The sequence below is a fragment of the Drosophila erecta genome, unplaced genomic scaffold, assembly GCF_003286155.1.
Source record: "Drosophila erecta strain 14021-0224.00,06,07 unplaced genomic scaffold, DereRS2 tig00000055-arrow-pilon, whole genome shotgun sequence".
Taxonomy (NCBI): domain Eukaryota; kingdom Metazoa; phylum Arthropoda; class Insecta; order Diptera; family Drosophilidae; genus Drosophila; species Drosophila erecta.
The window spans coordinates 3704036-3722359 of NW_020825200.1; the positions used below are offsets into that span (position 1 = coordinate 3704036).

The 18324-nt window shown below is 42.4% G+C and overlaps 4 protein-coding genes across 5 annotated transcripts; 2 read left to right on the forward strand and 2 right to left on the reverse strand.

The window, feature by feature from the left end:
* Positions 1-7: 7 nt before the first annotated feature.
* On the reverse strand, positions 8-1452 carry LOC6542055 (MAM and LDL-receptor class A domain-containing protein 2). The gene is made up of 3 exons (XM_001968542.2): positions 1245-1452; positions 621-1149; positions 8-506 (listed from the first exon to the last, which is right to left on the reverse strand). Exons 1-3 carry the CDS (start codon positions 1450-1452, stop codon positions 23-25), a joined length of 1221 nt encoding a protein of 406 aa, XP_001968578.1. The 3' UTR covers positions 8-22.
* Positions 1453-5952: 4500 nt separating this feature from the next.
* On the forward strand, positions 5953-8172 carry LOC6541588. Its single transcript, XM_001968543.3, has 2 exons — positions 5953-8046; positions 8103-8172. Exon 1 carries the CDS (start codon positions 6058-6060, stop codon positions 8044-8046), a length of 1989 nt encoding a protein of 662 aa, XP_001968579.1. The 5' UTR covers positions 5953-6057; the 3' UTR covers positions 8103-8172.
* Positions 8173-8265: 93 nt separating this feature from the next.
* Positions 8266-11255, reverse strand: LOC6541806 (protein Spindly). The gene is made up of 6 exons (XM_001968544.3): positions 10638-11255; positions 10409-10574; positions 10128-10343; positions 9925-10066; positions 9686-9784; positions 8266-9629 (listed from the first exon to the last, which is right to left on the reverse strand). The coding sequence occupies exons 1-6, from the start codon at positions 11154-11156 to the stop codon at positions 8444-8446; spliced, it is 2328 nt and encodes a 775-aa protein (XP_001968580.2). The 5' UTR covers positions 11157-11255; the 3' UTR covers positions 8266-8443.
* A 70-nt stretch (positions 11256-11325) lies between these two features.
* On the forward strand, positions 11326-13537 carry LOC6542875 (intraflagellar transport protein 57 homolog). 2 transcript variants are annotated; one of them, XM_026979116.1, is made up of 4 exons: positions 11326-11346; positions 11726-12076; positions 12141-12903; positions 13225-13537. In XM_026979116.1, the coding sequence occupies exons 2-4, from the start codon at positions 11780-11782 to the stop codon at positions 13380-13382; spliced, it is 1218 nt and encodes a 405-aa protein (XP_026834917.1). In that variant the 5' UTR covers positions 11326-11346; positions 11726-11779; the 3' UTR covers positions 13383-13537. The 2 variants fall into 2 exon arrangements, with proteins under 2 accessions (XP_026834917.1, XP_001968581.1); XM_001968545.3 differs by lacking the exon at positions 11326-11346 and adding an exon at positions 11371-11488.
* Positions 13538-18324: the final 4787 nt, after the last annotated feature.

Genomic DNA, 18324 nt, shown 5'->3' on the forward strand with positions numbered 1-18324 from the left:
GGGGCACTTGCCATATAATAATTTACTTAGGTGCGACAGGCACAATACTATGTCTGCTCCAAAGCTTCCAAAGCCTCCAGAAGGCGGTTTCATTATACGGAGATAAGAACAGATCTGTATGGCACTTCATGACATAATTTAGGCAACAATCGCCGCTCGCAAGACACGATTCTTGGCATCCACAGCCTTCATTGATGTACCTTCCTGAGACAAGGACTTGACCACAACGACCACTGCAGTCCGCCATTTGGTAGTCCAGTGGCTCTTCCCTGATATCCGATTCTCTTGCTGGTTCCTCTGGTGGATCTGTGGCGGGGGTCTGCGCACTCACCTCACATTCCTTGCCCGTCATGAGCTTCACGTCGTCGATGGCAATGTCTCCGTATTGGGACCTCGCATCCGTGGCGGTGAAGACCACTTGGAAGTCCTCATCCATCGCATTGATGGCAATCGTGTGTTCCAGCCACCTGGCGCCCTGCGATCCAGTCATCTCGAATTTAATGGAGCTGTAGGGGCAAGGAAATCATGCTGTTTCATAAGGCAAACTATAAACTAGTGTTTTAAAATAGATAAGAACTGTATGATGAGCAATTGCCTGTCATAATTGGTGAACAACTCACTTGTTCGTGCTAAACATGTTTCCTATGGTCACCGAAGCGGGTTTGATGGACACCAACAGGCTACCGACTCCACTGCCGAACATGAAGTAGTGGAACTGAAAGCAGGCGGGACTCAAACTGAGCTCCTTGGGATATGGTGGCGATAGGAAGTGGTAGCGCCCAAAGGCATCGCTTTCCGTCTCCATACGGACGTAGTGTCCGTCGGAGTGGTTTTGGAATGTGTGATCCTGTTGGGGACCCGTTTTTTCTGAGTGGAAGTTGGCCAACGCACTGACCCGTCTCCAGGTTCCCCAGAAGCTCAGCTCCGCTGTCCAACCGCACATATCCTCGCTCTCAAAATCACAGGAGTCATTCCATGTCGGGCTTCTCAGCACACACGATCCCAACTGGGTTCTCCACCTTTCGCCATTGCAGTAGGCAATGCGATTTCCAACGACCCCATAGCCATCCGAACAGGTGATTTTAGCTTTCATAGGGGAATTTAAAACAAAGCCGTTCTCAATTTGTTTGTATTCCTGGCAACCGCTCTCTGAAAGTACGTATTACGTAAACTAACTTTTACTTACTTTTATGAACATCTAGCAATTTATAGTAAAATTGTTTATTTTTGTTATATACACCTACTAGCACAAAATGGTTTTTTCCCTCGCGGAATACCGCGATCGCAGGTGAACACCTTCGATCCTTGTAAAGAATATCCTTGATCGCAAAGAAAAAGTATAGATCCATTTAATTTTTCTACCGATCCGTGTTCCAGGTGGATGGATTCTCGACATATAGCATTTATTCGGTGCACACCCGATATGAGCAGGAGTGCCCAGAACAATTTCATGGCTCCAAGAATTATTATTCTATACGCGTATTGAGTTGAAGTATAAGAATTACTCCACCAAAATTATGCTACATTAGCATCCGTGATTTCAGAAGCTCCAAAGGAAAACAACGACTGCGTTAAGATGAGTTCTACTCCATTACTACTAAATGGAATTAATCGTACACACATGGTGAGTGTACACAAGATGAGTTCATATGTTCCTTATCACCGCGAATACCATCTTTAACTTTTATTATTATACCCGTTACTCGTAGAGTAAAAGGGTAAACTAGATTCGTTGAAAAATATGTAACAGGCAGAAGAAACCTTTCCGCCCATATAAAGTATATATATTATTGATCAGGATCAATAGCTAAGTCGATCTGGCCATGCCCGTATGTCCGGTCGTCTGTCATGTTGAACATTTTTTTTTTTGAACATTCTAAAGTCTATAACTCAACTTATCTTAATCGGATTTTGATGTGGCATACCTCTAAATGTTTCTGGAGCAATTCTCTAAAAATCTACATTCAAATTTGAAAATTTATTTTTTCAACATTTTTTTGTCATTTTTCTGGTGGGAAGATGTTGTAGAAATTTTAAAATGTCACAAGACTAAAGTTCTAAAGTCCATAACTCAACTTATCTTAATCGGAATTTGAAGTGGCATACCTCTAAATGTTTCTGGAGCAATTCTCTAAAAATCTACATTCAAATTTGAAAATTTATTTTTTCAAAATTTTTTTGTAATTTTTTCTGATGGGAAAACATCAGTTGTAGAAATTCAAAAATGTCCCAAGACTGAAATTCTAAAGTCCATAACTCAACTTATCTTAATCGGATTTTGATGTGGCATACCTCTAAATGTTTCTGGAGCAATTCTCTAAAAATCTGCATTCAAATTTGGAAATTTATTTTTTCAACATTTTTTTGTCATTTTTCTGGTGTGTGATGTTATAGAAATTCAAAAATGACCCAAGACTGAAGTTCAAAAGTCCATAACTCAACTTATCTTAATCGGAATTTGAAGTGGCATACCTCTAAATGTTTCTGGAGCAATTCTCTAAAAATCTGCATTCAAATTTGGAAATTTATTTTTTCAACATTTTTTTGTCATTTTTCTGGTGTGTGATGTTATAGAAATTCAAAAATGACCCAAGACTGAAGTTCAAAAGTCCATAACTCAACTTATCTTAATCGGAATGCGAAGTGGCATACCTCTAAATGTTTCTGGAGCAATTCTCTAAAAATCTGCATTCAAATTTGGAAATTTATTTTTTCAACATTTTTTTGTCATTTTTCTGGTGTGTGATGTTATAGAAATTCAAAAATGACCCAAGACTGAAGTTCAAAAGTCCATAACTCAACTTATCTTAATCGGAATGCGAAGTGGCATACCTCTAAATGTTTCTGGAGCAATTCTCTAAAAATCTGCATTCAAATTTGGAAATTTATTTTTTCAACAATTTTTTGTCATTTTTCTGGTGTGTGATGTTATAGAAATTCAAAAATGACCCAAGACTGAAGTTCAAAAGTCCATAACTCAACTTATCTTAATCGGAATTTGAAGTGGCATACCTCTAAATGTTTCTGGAGCAATTCTCTAAAAATCTGCATTCAAATTTGGAAATTTATTTTTTCAACATTTTTTTGTCATTTTTCTGGTGTGTGATGTTATAGAAATTCAAAAATGACCCAAGACTGAAGTTCAAAATTCCATAACTCAACTTATCTTAATCGGAATGCGAAGTGGCATACCTCTAAATGTTTCTGGAGCAATTCTCTAAAAATCTGCATTCAAATTTGGAAATTTATTTTTTCAACATTTTTTTGTCATTTTTCTGGTGTGTGATGTTATAGAAATTCAAAAATGACCCAAGACTGAAGTTCAAAAGTCCATAACTCAACTTATCTTAATCGGAATTTGAAGTGGCATACCTCTAAATGTTTCTGGAGCAATTCTCTAAAAATCTGCATTCAAATTTGGAAATTTATTTTTTCAACATTTTTTTGTCATTTTTCTGGTGTGTGATGTTATAGAAATTCAAAAATGACCCAAGACTGAAGTTCAAAAGTCCATAACTCAACTTATCTTAATCGGATTTTGAAGTGGCATACCTCTAAATGTTTCTGGAGCAATTCTCTAAAAATCTGCATTCAAATTTGGAAATTTATTTTTTCAACATTTTTTTGTCATTTTTCTGGTGTGTGATGTTATAGAAATTCAAAAATGACCCAAGACTGAAGTTCAAAAGTCCATAACTCAACTTATCTTAATCGGAATGCGAAGTGGCATACCTCTAAATGTTTCTGGAGCAATTCTCTAAAAATCTGCATTCAAATTTGGAAATTTATTTTTTCAACATTTTTTTGTCATTTTTCTGGTGTGTGATGTTATAGAAATTCAAAAATGACCCAAGACTGAAGTTCAAAAGTCCATAACTCAACTTATCTTAATCGGAATGCGAAGTGGCATACCTCTAAATGTTTCTGGAGCAATTCTCTAAAAATCTGCATTCAAATTTGGAAATTTATTTTTTCAACATTTTTTTGTCATTTTTCTGGTGTGTGATGTTATAGAAATTCAAAAATGACCCAAGACTGAAGTTCAAAAGTCCATAACTCAACTTATCTTAATCGGATTTTGATGTGGCATACCTCAAAATGTTTCTGGATCAATTCTCTAAAAATCTGCATTCAAATTTGAAAATTTATTTTTTCAAAATTTTTTTGTAATTTTTTTGATGGAATGATGTTGTAGAAATTCAAAAATGTCCCAAGACTGAAGTTCAAAAGTCCATAACTCAACTTATCTTAATCGGAATGCGAAGTGGCATACCTCTAAATGTTTCTGGAGCAATTCTCTAAAAATCTGCATTCAAATTTGGAAATTTATTTTTTCAACATTTTTTTGTCATTTTTCTGGTGTGTGATGTTATAGAAATTCAAAAATGACCCAAGACTGAAGTTCAAAAGTCCATAACTCAACTTATCTTAATCGGAATTTGAAGTGGCATACCTCTAAATGTTTCTGGAGCAATTCTCTAAAAATCTGCATTCAAATTTGGAAATTTATTTTTTCAACATTTTTTTGTCATTTTTCTGGTGTGTGATGTTATAGAAATTCAAAAATGACCCAAGACTGAAGTTCAAAAGTCCATAACTCAACTTATCTTAATCGGAATGCGAAGTGGCATACCTCTAAATGTTTCTGGAGCAATTCTCTAAAAATCTGCATTCAAATTTGGAAATTTATTTTTTCAACATTTTTTTGTCATTTTTCTGGTGTGTGATGTTAAAGAAATTCAAAAATGACCCAAGACTTCAAAAGTCCATAACTCAACTTATCTTAATCGGAATTTGAAGTGGCATACCTCTAAATGTTTCTGGAGCAATTCTCTAAAAATCTGCATTCAAATTTGGAAATTTATTTTTTCAACATTTTTTTGTCATTTTTCTGATGGGATGATGTTGTAGAAATTCAAAAAAATTAAAAAATGTCTCAAAGCTGAAGTTCTTCCACTAGCTGAGTAACGGGTATCTTGTAGTCGGGAAACTCGACTATAGCATTATATCTTGTTTTTATCTTGTTTAATGACATTATGAAGGCAAGTTATGAACAATAAGAACGTGAGTAACGCAGCTTTACAGGGTTTTGAGCTGCCAAAAGTTCTATATAATCAGATAAATATTGTGGGAAAACTGATTAAAACCAGTCCTTTTACTTTCGTTGAAGGTATTACAAAAATTGTAATACCTTGCTTTTCCATAACTATGGTGCTTACACCGTTGGTGACTTTTCCTCTTATTTTATACAACATTTGCGGCTAATTTGGAATTTTGTGATCTCATTCCAAGCCGAAGTACGCAGCCAACAATTGCCAATTAAAATATCAATGTAAACAATACGTTTCCAAGAAACTCACTTGCCGATAATTTTCCCATCGATCGGGTATTGTATATAAGGATACATATGTACACATTTGCCCCAACCACTTTGGAGTGTGATTTTGTGCGAAAAGTGTTTGAAATCGGCTGGTTTTTGGGGGCGTCTGTGGAATTGAGAGGCAGGAAAGTGGGGGTGATGAAAGCTGAAATAAAGAAAGAAATGTGCACTGCGCAGAGAATAGGAAGCATTCTTCTGCGGAGAAACCGAGAGAAGAGAACGGTCTAAATATAAACAAAAGATTCTCTCAGAAATAATTTTTAATATTAAAACAAGTTGAATTGCTCAGGTCCAGTTAGCGAATAAATCGTACCTGCTATATCTATTAAAATAATTTATACAAAAATATATACCCTATATTCTACATATAAGTTGAGCAAATCCTAGGAACAAAATATATTTAGCAATTCTATTAAATCTATTTCTGAAAACAGCCTTTTTCCTAATCAAGTTCTGGCAAAAGCTGGAAGAACTCAGCATACCTCGCCAGTTAGGAGCAGAGGGTAGCAAGTGTTCGGAGATGGCCAGCGGGGAGCATTATATTGAAATGAAGCCAAAGGTGTTTCGCCTTTTCAGTTTGAATTTTCCAATGTGAGGGTCGCTCAGTTTGAATTTCGCACACGGGTCGGACGGACACGGATGAGCTTAGTTTAGCGGATTCTCGGTGACACGCTCCGATGGGCAGCTCGCATTTTTCGGAGACGATGACGCAGTGCGTCTTCCTCGTTGTCGTATCGCTGATTTTGTCACACGTGCGGGCAGCTGGCGATGCGATGTCTTCCGCCAACGAATCAATATCGTTGCCAACGGCTTGCGTCATTCGGGCAACGGTCTATATGACATCTGCAACGGAAAGGAGTCAAAACGATTTTGGGCTGCCTTTGGCAATAGATTGCAGTGAAAACAGTACCAGGGAGTTGAATTACTTCGATTTGGGCGCCCAAAGAGTGGCCGGAAAGAGGCATGTTTCGCTGGATGGTTATCGAACACCTCCCTTGGGTATATTTAGTTATGGCTTGGAGTACCTGGACAATTGTGTGGATCTGGAAAGTCTCGAGATCCAGCGCTTTGTGGGCGATGCCACCCTGAAGCTTAGCTGCGCAGGAGCGCTGATCCCCAACCTCACTGCAGTATCTTTCAGATACAACGAATTGGGCACATTGAGTGGAGATACTTTCCAGGACTTGCCGCATCTTAAGACGCTCCACTTGCAGCACAACTCATTGAGGTACCTAGAGTACTTTGGCAGTGCTGACATGGAAGAACTTATAATACAGGACGAACAGGATTTGGTGCTGCAGGATAGTGGAATTCTAATGCAGCTGCAGGAGCTGAAAAAGCTTAGCTTGCGAAATATAGAAAAGATTAAGGACGCATTTTTAATATTCTTACCAGAAAATTTAACTGATCTGATAATCGAGGATACGCCCATCCAACCAGGAGTTCTGCACTTGACTGAAGGCATAGCGAAGCTGGTTAACGTGTCCATTACGAATTGCCAGCTGAAAGAATTTGCTTTGCAACCAGCACACAATTTGGACATTATTTATCTAAATCTAAGTGGCAATGCCATATCCTCGTTGAACATTAGCTTTTATGATGGGCCAAGCACCCTGTTGACCTTGGATTTGAGCCGAAATAAGTTGGAGCACTTGAACTTCACCTGGTTTTATAGGACCACCAGTCTTCGTAGTCTCCACCTGCAGCAAAACCACTTCCATTCATTGTCCCTCTTCCAATTGGGCTTGATTTCCCCAGCAAGCATTCACCACATAGACCTGAGATCCAACGAATTGATGAGCTTCCGGGAAACAGAAAAGGCTGACTTACCGTACTGGAACCCACAGCTTCGAATTTCCATCGATGGCAATCCTTGGAGCTGCCAGTGGATGCTGAATTTCTCGCACATGCAACCTCAACTCTTCCGCCTGTTCCAGTACTCCAAGTATATATCCCACATCAATATAAATGGCCTAAGCTGTTTACCTCAGGAACCGCCTACGGAAGAACCGCCCAAGGTGCGTAGAATCATGCACGTGAGGACCAATGGTACAGATTCCTCGATTCCCGTGCCACATCCGCACGGAAATGTTTCCAGTTTTACTGTCCTGTACGGTAACCCCGTAGAACTGCACCGAAGTCAGCGATCCTTAGCGCTGATAATCGTGTTTATGTTGCCTCTGGGTATCGCGTTCCTCTTCCTGTTGCTATATCTATACCTGCATTGCGAGAGACTCTTCCACTTGTCCTATTACGCGTCGGGATTGCCCTGTTTTGGTGGCGAAAAATCATCCGGCGGGCCCAGATTTGTGGACCACGTGGATATAGTGCGCTATCCCATTGCTAATGGCGGTTCCTGTACCCCAGTGGACTTGGAAACCGAATTGCCGGATGGATACGAGACTCCCGTGAGTGGAGGTACCTCGATTTGCAATTGCACGGGTCACAGAGAATCCACCTGCTCGAGGACCCATCATGTCACCTACGAGTCCCTACCAGCTGAGCTGCCCTATCAACTTTACGCAGAGATCAAGGAGCAGGCGGATGAGAACGTGGATGCGGATGAGGTGCCTACCGCGACTCCCTGCCCTACGGGCCCCATCTACGATCATCTGTCGTTTGTGGAGGAGGTGCCGAAACTGGACGAACTGAGAGATGCTTCCTAGGTAGAATCCATCATTGGTATAGTTGTTTCCTATATAATTCCTACATTTACTTGCAGTTGTCCTTAAATACTTCAATAGAGAACACATTGGCATTCGTGGGTCAACAAGAAGGATCGTACTTAAGTAGTAAGTGTCATAAGGAACTCGGAACTCCGTATGACACTTCTTGTAAAGTTGCATGCGGATTGCACACAATGTAGTTTATATAAGAAGCGCGACTGTATTAATAATCTGTTCTTTTGTTTTTATTGCTAAGTTTTTAGTTCGTAGTGTAATAATAGTAATGCTTTTAGGATTAACGAAAGTAAAAATGATTTGCTGTGCCCTGCGTTGTAATTAATTGTTATGTTTTTCTAAGTCTAAGTTCGATTTTAAATTTCCTTTCGGAATCATGCAATCATTTCATAGTTGGTTTACGGGAGCTCACGACAATACGCCGAATGATGTTTGGTTTCATAATTGTGGGTTTTGCGTCCTGGTTATCTACAATCTCTTTTGGCTTGTCATTTTCCTTGGTGGTTTCCCCAGTTCGACCTCTCTCAAGCGGACTTAAATTGTGGACAATGGGATCGTCTGCGCTAAACTTCACCGCCTTTTGCGCATCTTCGGCGAAGACTTGCCGTTTTTTGCTGAGGATGGAACGCAAGTTTTCGTTCGAGTTTTTGCTGACGGGAATTCTCACAGGAGTTCCTTTGCGCTGAGGCTTTTGTGGCGAGGGACTGTCCAGCATTTCAACGATCAAAGTGCCATCTGGCTTGATGGGAGATTCCTTGGACGCCTCTTCGCCACTGTCTTCAGTTTCCATTTCCAACTTTATGAGCTTCACTGGAGTGCCCTTGCGCTGCGGCTTAGCAGGCGTTAGTATGCCAGGCAGTCTTGCACCCAGCAATTCTTCGTTGGACTTCACTTTTATGCCTCCTAGTCGTTGCTTAACTGGGGTACCCTTCATCAAAGGTTTGACTGGGGTTTCCTTGATACTCAGATCCGTTTCTTCTTTATCATCTTGGTGGATGTTCATTTGAAGTGCTACTTTATCATTTTTGTCTTTGACTGGAGTGCCTTTCGCCTGCGGTTTGGGAATTAGTTCTGGAGCTTCCAACTCCTCTTTGACATCAACCGCGTCTTTCTGTTCCAAGTTTAAATCGATATCCCGCTTTATTTTAACACCCATAATTGTCCTAATAGGTCTTTCAGTATTGCTTGCGGATTCTTCTAGTTCCTGTTCGACTTTTACGGATGTGTCTTTTAGTGCTGGCTTTAATTCATGACTAAGAGGCTCCACCAATTCCTGTTTGACGTCTTTTAAGGGCGTATCAAGAACAATAATTTCAGCTGCAGTTGGAAGAGACTTGGTTGTGGTTTCTGTAGCCGATTTAAAAGATGTTTTTGGAGAATGGAAGAGAGCTGATGATAAGGGAGATTGTGCGGCTACACTGACAATGCGAGGCAACGCAGATTTGAGTTCCGCCTCCTTGATGTTGAACTCCATGGCCTGCATGGGCTTGAAACTGATCTTATGTTCCGTCAGCAGATTTTCGCGGTCAATGAGCACACAGCGGGATTTGAGGGACTCAAAGCGCCAGCTAAAAATATAAATAAATTAGTTTTCGAAAAGAAAGTAAGGACAGAGTGCATATACCGTGCCATTTCCTGCTGGACGGATCGCATTCGCTCCTCCAGTCCGGCCTTTTGGATGCGCATGCTGTGCAGCTGCGCCTTCAGCTCGTCCGTTTCGCGTCTAAATGGGGATGAGGATTAGGTATTAGGGGTGTGGAGGCTACCTAACTGGTCAGCAAGAACAGGCCGTAGCTGGTGAGGCTTAGCAACTTATTGCCAAGCGATGCCAGCGCGGTGTCGACCAAGAGGGGCAACTCATACTTGCAGAAATCCAGCATCGAGTCCAGCCAGGTGACCGACTTCTCGCTGGCCATCTGGCGCAGCCGCTCCTGGGAGATATTTAGCTGTTGTTCCAGGCTGTCGTTGGCAGCCATCAGCTGCCGGATGCGCTCATTCAGTTTATCTGTAGAAAATGGGTAATATTAATAGTGTTTACAACAGACTAGTGGATATGGATTACTCACTTTGATAAGTCTTGTCCGCACTGCAAAAGATTGTGCTGCAGGCCTGCAGCTCCGTGTGCATGGCCACGTTTTCCCGCTTGAGACGTCTGATCTCAAACTGGTTGTCCGTGAAGGTCTTCTTCATTTCCAGATAGCTCTTTTTCTGGGCCGCCAGGATCTGCTTCATCGCTTGCCTTTGGTCGTCCACCTCGGCGAACAGAGAGTTGCCCTTGCGATCTTTAAAAATAGTACAATAAACAGTTTAAGACCTAGTTCTAAGGTGCCATGTTTTCCTAAACTACCATTGTTTTCAGGGGCGGAATTGAGCAGTGCTATCTTGGCATTCGCATCCACCAGCTGCTCCTGGCAGCTCTCCAGCAATTGCAGCTTCTCCTCCAGTTCATCCCGCTTGCAGTTCAGATTCTGTTCCATGCAGCTCACCCGATCTTTCAGACATTCTATGGTTTTCTGGAAATTCGGGGAATTATTTAATTGATTTAGTTGTCAGCTACTTATGAGGGATATTTCTACCTCTCTTTCAGCCACCGCCAGGGTGTTTTCGACGCGCAAATCCTCGTACTCCGCCAGTTTTTGCATCAGCTCGCAGTTTTCCAGTTCCAGGGCATTCAAACGGGCCGAACAGTCATCGTGGAGATCATTTGACCTGGAGGCGGTCTTATCCGCCAGTTCCTTTTCAGCAGCGGCCAGCTTATCCTTCAGTGCTTGGGTCTCCTCCACCTTGGCGTCGTAATCTTGCTGCAGGCCATCCTGTTCCTCCTTGAGGGTCTTGAACTTTCGACGCAGTTCCTCCAGTTCCTGGGAATTCCCCTCAGAGTTGCTGGCCACCGGCTGGCTACTCAGTTGCTCCAGTTCCTGGGTCAAATACGATTCGGCGGCGAGGGCGGTGTCCAAATTCCTTTTCAGCTCATAAATCTTTTGCGCATCCTTTTCACTTTGATCTTTGAGATGCTGGTGGCGATCGTGCAGCAGCTTGTACTCCTCCACGATGTCATCCACGCTTAGCGTGTTCAGGTTCAAGTTTTTGTACATTTGTTTTGCTTAAAAGGACGCCAATTTTTTATATTTTTCAACCGTCAATCGAAATATCGATATGTTACTGTGAAAATTATCGCAATTGATTGCTCTCAGTGTTGATCGATAACATATAACAGAGCGTCTTGTGCTGGTGAGCGCAAGTTAACGTGCTGTTGCATAAACAGGTGGCGCCATCTGCCGGAAGGTAGGTGCATTTTTAATAAATGTGAACTAAAATTTCTCGCCAATTTAAGACAACATTGTTTAACTATTGCTGATTTAACTTTAAATATTACTGCTGTCTCTGCTACTTTACTACAGCAAGCTGCTATTAGCGCAGCAGCAAAGTAAGTTGTTTGAAGCACATGTTAACGACTTGAACGTGCCGCCCTCTTTCGGTAATTCAACGCATATTTAAATATTTAACGCATAAAATTAAATGAAAAGTATGCTGATAATAAAATAAGTTAACCTTTAAAAGCTGATAATAAATATAAAGAAAAAAGCTACAAGCCAGGACGCATGCGTTAAGTGTGTTTACCCACATATCGTTACCTTGGCTACTATTTTGTTTTTCCAAACAGCTGGATCGCACTTCACACGGTTTTATTAAAAAAACACAAAATAAGAGCTATAAAATGCAGCAAGATGATGGACAGGAAAAGTCACAGCAGCTGCAAAACTTTCAATCCGATGACTTACTGGAAAAATTAAAGTTACTCAACTACGAAAAGCATTTGCTTAGGGAATTCAAACTGAAACCGCTGTCGCGTTTCTATTTCGTGAAGGCCACAAATCCCGGAGAGCAATTCTATATGTTTACCTTAATATGCTGGTGGCTATGCAAGAAACTCGGAAAGGATATGGAGCGGCCACAGGAGTACGATGATCCCAACACTGTGGCCGCCAATATCATTAAAATGCTTGGCGAGATTGTGAGTATCGATCCTATGCTGCATTTTTAGATTATTTTCCGATATACTATCCCCCCTTTTGCAGGATGTCCCAGTGGATTTCCAGCCCAATAAGCTGATACGCGGAGCGGGACCCATTTGTCTGTCGGTCCTGGATGTACTCTCCACGCAAGCCTGCAAGGTGGCCCAAGTGGGCTACCAAAAGCTGCACATCGCCCAGGAGGAGGAGTTCCTGGGCGATTATCTGGAGGACAATGCGGAGATCATACTGGAGAAACTGGAGGATGAGCAGAATGCAGCCGCCTTAAGCGACGATAGTGACATGGAGTTGGAGGCGCATAATTTCCGGCAGCTCAACTGGTTGAATCGTCCGCAGAAGAAATCCATTGGAGATGTCAACCTGGATGAGCGAAACCCGGAGTTGGATGCCCGCATGAGCGATCATCAGGAGTGGCATCTGGAACTGGAAAGAGTGCTGCCCCAACTGAAAGTATTCGTCAAAACTGACGCCCGCGATTGGAGGACCCACATCAGTCAGATGGAGACCTTCAAAACGAACATATTGGAAATCTCCGATACCGCCGAGGCTCAACTGAAGAAACTCCACAGCGAGTTCACTTTCGATTTGGAAAAAATCGAAAGCCGCGAAAAACATTTGAATAACGAACTCAAGCCCCTCATTCAGCAGTTCAAGGAGCTATCCATTGAGCTGTCCACCACCCAGTCTGCCCAGAATCAGCTGCAGGAGGACATGGAGAAGCAGACCGCGGAGCTCAACGAGGTCATGATGGAGCAGGACCTCAAGAAGGAGGAAATGGAGCGACGTGGACAGGCCATGTCGGATGGGAGTGAGTATAAAGTTCTATATAATATTCTCATGCATAATATTTTATAGAATTTATATTAAGCCGTAATAACAGGGTAGCAATTCTTGCAATGCAATTTGTATAGCTTATAAAGAGCAGAGCATTAGCACTCCCATGGAAAGCAAATATCTATATCAATCGTTATATTTGCTCTGCAATGATAGCACATCGACTATTTGCCAGCGCAGATCCCCGATTCTGGTCAACAGAAAATCACAGATCCCGATCCCTTTTGGAAACCACCCACAGTGCTATGCGGTGCTAATCCCAATCCCATTGCCTCTCCCATTTGTTTCTTATCAGGTTCGGTGCAGCAGATCAGGAAAGCGATCGCCAAGCTGAAGGAGGACATTGCGCAACTGAATCTGGAGGTGGCTCTGCTGGTGCATGCCCACGACCAGGACATTGTGGTGCGGCAGTTGCAGCAGAACCAAACCACCGACCTGGCAAACAACCCATAAAACGTATACCCCGCTGATAAGCACTACTTAGCATGCTAAATGGTACATGACTACATGTGCATATCTGTATATATCCCTACCAGCCAGCCCGATCTTTTCACACCTCGCGAATGGGTGTGCGGTTGCTCTCCTGCACTGGGAAAAACACGCTGATAAGAAAGGCTTATTTTTATTAAAGATGTTTGAATTTGAGCGATCGTTTTACTGGGATGCACTCTTGCTGTATAATTGAAAATATAATATTTTAACTATTTTTCCGGCAGCATACTGTTGCTTATGGGCTTCCCAACTTTCAGTTTGTGATCTGATTTTTTCTGAGTGCAGGCGGGGGAACATTTGGCCAGCATTTGGACCACCGGCGTTGACGATCCCCGCCCGCTTTGACGATCGTTTGATTCGATTGCCGGTGCCGCTGATAAGCCTCGTAATTGGTTGCCAAGCCAATTGGGCGGTCAATTATCACCTTCTTGTTATCTGCTCCTTGCACAAACACACACACACACACACACACGCACACACTCAAACTCACACAACAAGCGCGTGCGATCCTTATCCTTCGCCGATCGATCGGAGATAACGGTACGGAGGTCCGTGGCGCACGTACTTGACCAAAGAAGCCGCCGACGTCGCCGCAACTACCACACAACTACCTCTTACAACGCCGTGCACTGGGAGAAAGCGGTGCAAGAAGTTCTATGCCCCAAGTAATGAAGGTGCCATCACGAGTTTTGGCTGGTCAGCCTTTGAACGAAAAGCGACATTTCTAGCATAGGCATGCATAGTAAATCCAGCGATTTTTGTTGCAGTGCAACCGCAAGCAGAGCCTAAGCAAACCAATTTGAACCTGGAAAACCCTCGAAACGCTGTAAAGAGGTGTTGTCCCCTGCATCCCACTTTACACATCTGAAATACCATATCCCATATTCCCAGCCACATCCCGCGATCCTTGTTTGCCCACTTTTTGGCCCGGTAACTGATAAGCCAAAACGCAGTTCCTGCCGTTGCATGTGTTTTGGCCAAATGTGTGCTCGGATTTGCCCGCAACTTGTTGTGATTTGCGCTGCAGCCTGCCGTAGGTGCTAAAAGGTTTTTCCCCAAGAGCAAGCCACGCGAAATGGATGGAAAATAAGCTGGGGGATTTTCCAACCGCGGAAATTCGGCATAAATACTACAACTGGAAAGCAGGCCACACGAAGAACTACTGGGAATACGAAAGTAAATATCTGGAAGTCCACAATTTAGGAAAACAGAAATTATTTTACTTATGAGGCTATTTTTTAAATTAATTTTTTAGAACTTCGTATAAAGGTTAAAATAATGTTTTTGGTAGTTTCAAGGAATGTTAGTGATATGCACCTTTCTCTCCATCTCCACCTCTCACTCTATCTCTCACTCTGTCTCTTTCACTATGTCTGCACTGCTTCCACTTGGCATAAATTGCATTATTATTAGGCTTATTTGAAATGCGCCGACAACAAAAGCAACAACAAAACGCTGCAGAGAAATTGCAAAAGCTCACTCAAGCAAGACAACAACAGCAACAAAAGCGTTGGCGAAGGGGGCGGAGGCGTGGGGCAGTGGGAGGAGAAAGAGAAGGAGGAAGAAGGAACGTCGGTAAACTGGCTGCTACCCATTGCTGTTGTTGTTGTTTGTGTTGCGCACACTGCTCTTATTGCCGTCGTTGTTGTTGGTGGTGCAAAAAGCCCAAAGACGACTACTGTTCATTTCCCACGGTGGGGCTCCTTCATCTCTATCCCTCACTCGCTCTCGCTGCCACTGGATGCCATTCCAGTGAGACAGAAAGAAAAGAGCGAATGAGAATATGAGATGGAGATGGAGATGGAGACCGAGTGACTGGCAGCCGCAACAACAAAAGGGGTGCCTCTCTTTGCAGCTCTCACTCTTGTCGCTGCTGCTGTTGTTGTTCTTCTTGTTGGGGCTTGATTGGAGCCTTCGGCTTTCTCGAGCTTCGTTTCTTGCGCTTCGGCAGCTTTGTGGGAGGCAGCTGCCTCTCTTGCTCTCATTGTGGAGATCGCTGTTGTTGTTGTGCAAGTACTCGGATGAGTTTCATTTTCTCATTGTTTACGTCACAGGTGAACTTGGCTAAAACGAACGACAAGGCAAATGCAACTGTAAATAAAGTAAAACTCTACACTCTACAGAGACCAACAACAAAGCTAACTCGGCCCATTGTACTTGGCCCATTAATTGTAATGGTTAGAAAGTGTAGCAAGTTCCACTGTACAGCAGAAAACAACGAGAAAAGTAAACCTGTTGCCCGTCTTTGAATGGAAAAATGAGTTCTTTTATTTTACGTTTTTGGTGCCGCGGGCTAAAAAGCATTTCTGAGCATAAATCGTGAGGGGATCGGATCTCTCCGAAAGGTCCACCACTCCGTGCTCTGATGCCTCTCCGAATCCTAAGACTCTAATCCCTAAGCAAGGCGCCACCTACCCCAGAGATTCCTTTTGTCCTCCCGAAAACCCTGCTTTTGTAATTCCCCAATAAAAGCTGGAGAACCAATAAATTTTGGCCAACTAGCGGGGCGAAGTGGGGGCTCCAGACCCAGCGGGGTGGCTACTGGAAGCACGACAGGCCAAAAGAAAAAAAATTATTTGTTTTGTCATATATGCAAGGTTCCATAATTTATGATCTAATATACAAAAGAAAAAAGTTTCAGATTGAAGGATGAAAACTTCGGCGCTTCCCATTCAAAAGGTAGAATGGTGGAGGGGCATGGAGAGAAACAAATTCATTGAAAACTTTCAAGATTTTTTGGGTTGGGTTTTGACCCGATCGCCGTGTGGGATATCTGGGATCATTGTCAACATTTTGACCGCTCGCTGTGCCCGTAATCATCGGTCTATCCCCCCGCAAAAACCCAAGGGGCCCCCTGTATCCAAAATCGGAAAGAGTGACGCCGCCGCCAACATCATCGATTTAAATGCAAATCAATGTAATAAAACATTTTTTGGTCTACTCACTTTTGTGGGTCTGGGCTACAGGCAAAAAAATATTTACAACAAAAATGTGTCTTACAGATTACGATTCTTCGACAGGCCATACTAAATTTTCAAGTTTTCATAAGGCATTTACTTAATCCATTAGTTTCTAAACATTTAATTACAGCAATGCATTTGACTACTACTTTGTTTTCTGTGCACCTAACAGTATTAAGTGTAGCATAGGTCTAGCCTGTCCTATTAATTTCGAATTGAAATCGAGACACCCACGCAGGCGACACCTTTCAGATACTATGAATCTATATCCCCCATTTTAGGAACGGAAGTTCGTGTGGCGCTAAGGAAAAAGAACTGAAGCGATCGTAAATCACTTAGAATCCAGGTGAAAATGCTGGAATAGATGTGGGCTGGTAGTTTGTATAGAATCGGTATTGTCTTCCTAGGAAAATCACGCAATTTACAAGTTTTTAAGCGCAAAGCGGTGAGGGAGGTGAGGAATTCCTATTTGAAAACCAAAGAGACATGGGTTGACACCTTTTCCGATCAATTGGTCAGCGATAAGTGTTATGAGAGCCGAGTTACAATGGTCCACTTCAGGGTGGGGATGCCTTTATGGGCTTGGGGTCAAGTGGCGGAGTGCTTATATGGTAACTAACCCTATGGAAATCATCTGACCCATTGAGCGTTGAACCGAGTCCAATAAATAAAGCGTATGTATTCGGGGATTAAATCCAAAATGAGTTCATCTCCAGCCACAGATCCTAAGTAAGCTATCAAGCTCGAAATTGATTTTAAAACTTTAAAACTTTACGAACAAACATTCATTTGAACAATGGATTCCCGCCAGTGTGCCCACTTTAAAAGCTTTTGCCACACACTTTGCCTACTTCTTTATGGCAAATTAATGACGGAAAAAACGAACAAGAATTCCCAATAAACCATAAATTTTATTAATTTCTATAGCGGCTGCCTCACAAAAAAAAGCTCCTCGTGCGATTGTGCGACTGTTTTTTTTTTATAACTGAACAATAGGATCGACTCATGGAGTTCTGCAGAAATACTACCGAACCACTGCGAACCGCACCCAATTATAATAAAAAAACAATCCGTATCGGACTGCGGGCGAGTGGAAAAACCTCGCCTGCTCCCACAGAAGTGACAACAAAATTAAAATTTACGAAATAAAAATTAAAATTAAATAAAACACCGCTCGGCAAACACCGCAGCCAAAAATGAACAATGAACGCGATCTGAAACCGAAAACCGAACGACACAAGAATTAGCATACAAACTGAAGATCGAAGCTGCATATCAAATGAGGATCCGATCAAGTTTGGTTTGGGGCCACTTCATTCAGCTGCGGATTCATTGATAGATCGTCGTTGGTGGATCGCCGTTCGGTTTCCGTCCCCCGACTAACTGTTAAAATAGACACATCACCCAGCGACTTTACGAGCCAGCGGACCATAATTCAGATTTATGTGAAAACACACCAGTCTGGGCCAAAAAAATAAATCAAGTCACGACTTTGGTGCGGCGAGGGTACACTCGGAAAAAATGGTCACAGAAAACAACATTTCTTCCCAAACAGATTTATTACAATAAAGTTCCTGGAAGTCTTAATCGCTTTGTCCAACTACCATTACAATTTACAGAATATCTTGTACTCACACAAGCTTTTCCCTCAGTGAGGTGATACCGCCAGTTTCTTAGCACTCGCACACCTTGGAAGAGAACCAAAGTCTTGGAGCTAAGTGACAACCCGGCCAACTACCGTGTGCCAAATGAAGAAGTGAATATATGAAGATGGAGCCAAGTCGTGGCCTCGTCATCACCGGAATCATCAGCATCATCAGCATCATCAGCATCATCAGCTTCATCGGCTTCATCGTCGCCAACTGTTGACAACGCCTTGCTGCGGTGGCTGCGGTCCAGTTTCATTATTATTAACCAAAAAGTATAAAAACTGAATCCGAAAA